This window comes from Aptenodytes forsteri, unplaced genomic scaffold (assembly GCF_000699145.1).
Source record: "Aptenodytes forsteri isolate BGI_AS27 unplaced genomic scaffold, ASM69914v1 Scaffold95, whole genome shotgun sequence".
Lineage (NCBI taxonomy): Eukaryota > Metazoa > Chordata > Aves > Sphenisciformes > Spheniscidae > Aptenodytes > Aptenodytes forsteri.
The window spans coordinates 1,015,244-1,018,844 of NW_008794624.1; the positions used below are offsets into that span (position 1 = coordinate 1,015,244).

The 3,601-nt window shown below is 54.6% G+C and overlaps 1 protein-coding gene across 1 annotated transcript in view; it reads left to right on the forward strand.

Moving 5' to 3' along the window:
- Positions 1 to 3,269, forward strand: part of LOC103894015 (dimethylaniline monooxygenase [N-oxide-forming] 2) — a 5,474-nt gene extending 2,205 nt beyond the window's left edge. The window contains exons 5-8 of the mRNA XM_009273320.2: positions 540 to 739; positions 918 to 1,270; positions 1,567 to 1,636; positions 2,882 to 3,269. Coding sequence (XP_009271595.1) covers positions 540 to 739; positions 918 to 1,270; positions 1,567 to 1,636; positions 2,882 to 3,269 — 1,011 coding nt within the window. The remainder of the gene's footprint in view (positions 1 to 539; positions 740 to 917; positions 1,271 to 1,566; positions 1,637 to 2,881) is intronic.
- Positions 3,270 to 3,601: the final 332 nt, after the last annotated feature.

The following is a 3,601-nucleotide window of genomic DNA, read 5'->3' on the forward strand; positions in this document are numbered from 1 at the left end:
GCGGTGCAAAGCCTGGCCAGGGACCACCAAGGAGCGTGGCTCAGGGTACACGCAGGAAGCTTTGCCCACCGGGTTTCTCAATAAATAGCACTTCAAATTGAGGGCAATTGAAGAAGCTCTGCAATTCCTGGAGAGTTTGGGCCACCTGAGGAATGGCCATTCAGCAGCTGTGGGAACATTGCAGAAGCCACCACGAGCTGTTCGGTTCATCCGGACACTGTCTCCTTCCCTCGGGGTGGCTCAGGGTACACGCAGGAAGCTTTGCCCACCGGGTTTCTCAATAAATAGCACTTCAAATTGAGGGCAATTGAAGAAGCTCTGCAATTCCTGGAGAGTTTGGGCCACCTGAGGAATGGCCATTCAGCAGCTGTGGGAACATTGCAGAAGCCACCACGAGCTGTTCGGTTCATCCGGACACTGTCTCCTTCCCTCGGGATAACCCTCTTGGCTCCCAAGTGCAGGAGATGGGATTTGCCATTCAGGGCAAAACCGGCAACGAGGTGTCTGAGCAGGAGGCTGAGACCTGCCTTCTCCCTCAGGTGTTCCTCAGCTCCAGGAGCAGCACATGGGTGTTCAGCCGGGTCTCAGATCATGGCTTCCCCTTCGACATGGTCAGCACCACCCGCTTCAACCACTTTCTCGACTGGCTTCTCCCATCAGCCCTCACAAAGAGGATCAGGTTTCGGAAGTTCAATTCGTGGTTTAACCACGCGAACTATGGCTTGGCTTCCACCAAAAGGTGCTTTTTCTGGCTATTTTGTTAGTTGGTCGGGGGTTTTAATGGCGTGAAATGCTCAATTTTTAATTTCAGGGGATATTTGTGGAATAGCAAACCATTGGAGGGGAACTGTGGCTACAAAAGACGTTTCGGGTCCTTCACAGATACTAACATTGCTGTCCTCTTTTTCACCTGCAAGCTCCAACTTTAAGGTAATTATCAACGAAGAGCTGCCATTTTGTCTCCTCTCTGGGACCATTGTATTGAAGCCAAATGTGAAGGAGTTCACCAAAAGCTCTGCTGTTTTTGAAGACGGGACAACCGAAGAAAACATCGATGTGGTGCTCTTTGCCACGGGCTACATCTTCTCATTTCCCTTCCTTGAAGAGTCGGTTCGCAGCCTCTTTGATGACAACCGTTCCCTCTATAAACGCATCTTTCCTCCCCAGCTGGAAAAGCCGACATTGGCCATCATCGGCTTAGTCCAGCTGACCGGCTCTGTGATGGTGGGAGCAGAAATGCAGGCTCGCTGGGTGACAGGGATCTTTGCAGGTGGGAGACGGGGTGCAGGGATGGGGGGATCTACTGAGGTGGGAGGTTTGGGGCAGCCTGATCTGATGTCCACAGAGCCTAGGGCATATTTCGGCTCCTGCCACTGCCCGTGGTGGCCATTTGTAGCACTGTAGCCTCTGCCCCACAACTGCATTTCCATATCCCTGCTGCTCCACGCACACTGCCATAACCAGCAAGCATGAATGCTCTCGGTAAAGGGACTGGGAGCATGGGAAGGGGGTGAACTCTTAAGCTTAAGGTGCTGCTGGAGGTCTCTGGTTTCTCTGTCTTCTCAGGCTGGAACAAGCTCCCTCCCGCCAGCAGGATGATGGCTGATGTTTTGAAGAAGAAGCCACCGGTCAAAAGGTGCGTGATGCACCATGTGCCTGCCAGGGTAACGTGCATTTATTCCCTCACCACCCATAGCGAGGTAGGGAAATGTTGTTGTGGCTCCTTCGTGGATGACGGACCAAGACACCAAGGGCAGGGTGCTCTGGAGCAGCTTACAGCAAGACCCAGGACCTGCAGGTCCCCTCCGCCAGGCCTCCAAGTCATGCCCTCATTCCCAGCATGTCAAGATGGAGGTTTGGTTTCCTCCAGACTAAGGGTGCCATCTCATGGCTTCTCCCTCCCAAATCCAGGCAGCGCAGTGCACTGGGGTCAGGGCCAAGCCCCATCCAGAAACCCCACTGGAGCCAGGCCATGCGAGTGGGGGCAGTTTGGTGGCAGTTTTTTGACAGGACAAGATGAGTATTAGACAAGGCTGGAACTCGTCCGTCATGTACGTGGGAGTTAACGTCCTGCCTTGTTGGCACTGGGATTTTACAGGAGGTTGAGATGTGTCCTCAAGGCTGTGGGACGGGTGATAGTAGACGTGTTTCCTTGCAACAGCTTTCAGGGGCAAGGAAGGGACCTTGGGCCAGATGGCGTGCAGGCTGGGTTAGGTCTGCCAGCAAGGCAGAGCTGCCTTTTAGGACACTGATGAAAATCTGGGACAAAACAAAGCCACGGGGATTATCACCAGGAGTCCCAGCTATTGCAGACATGATGCTGTTACACAGAAATATGGGAGTCTGAGGTGAAACGGAGCTAAACGCAAGGCTGTCCCAAATTTGCTGAAGCAGACCGAGCACACATCCTCCCTCTTGCGAGAGAGATGAGGCCTCAAGCAGAAAAATCCTGGAAGTCCCTCCCAGCATGGGAAGCTTTCTGCATCTCCCAGTTTTTCCCAGTCCCCTTGGAAGTCTTATCTGTGAATGTCTACTCCTCTACCTCTCAAAATCCACACCTGTGAACCTCAAGAAAGGACATAGCGCAGGTATTTGTGGCATTACAATGATGGCAGTATTATGCTAGAACCATTTTTGAGGCCACAACCAGATCACAGAGACAAAACAAGCTTCTGCCTATTCCCTGCCCCAGCATAACTGCTGAGGACCAACCCCACAGAGGCTCTTTCAGTGCCTTTAGGTTTATTTGGGGCTGAGGGAGCTCGGCCCCGGAGACGGGGGCTTGGCCAGTGTCTGAGCCCAGAGCTCTTGCTTTCCGTGGAGCTGGGAACCGAGATGGGATGATGCTATTTGATTTTGTCTCTTTTATGTCCCATTGAAGGAATCCATCTGAGAGGGAGAACCTGAAGATAAGTTTTATCAGCTACACCGATGAAATTGCTTCGTGTGCTGGCGTAAAGCCCAGCGTGCTGAGGCTGCTCCTGACAGACCCTCGGCTGGCCCTGGCCGTCTTCTTCGGCCCCTGCACACCCTACCAGTACCGATTGGTGGGACGGGGGAAGTGGAGCGGTGCCAGAAATGCCATCCTGACTCAGTGGCAGCGGACGCTGAAGCCCTTGAGAACTCGGGTGGTGGATGACTCCTCCAATGGCTCCAACAGCTGGCGCTGGATGTGCCTCCTGGCCCTGCCGGTGGCTCTCACAGCAGGTTTCCTCCTTTCTAAATACCCCCGGCTGGGCTGGAGCCCCTGGGCAGGTCCCCAGCTGTAGAAGAAACCTGGTGAGACGGGGTCCCGGGCGAGCTGGGGACCATGCGAAACCGTGCTGCTGCCAGGTGCTGTCAGTGGGGCTGGAGCTGGCCCAGTGCTGGCAGGAGCCTGGACGCAAGTGCTGTCTGGCGACCGGCCTCCTCCTACCGATGTTGCATACCCACCAAGGGCTGTATGGAGCATTTACCCCAAACCTGCCGCAATCTGTGCCCGCATTGCACCAGCACCAGGCTGGATCTCCACAGGGCTTTTGGGAAGAGCCATTTTGGGATGGGCTGGTGTGCATGGGGCCAGCCTTCCGCCCCCCCCCGCTCACCCAGAGCTTCCTCCATA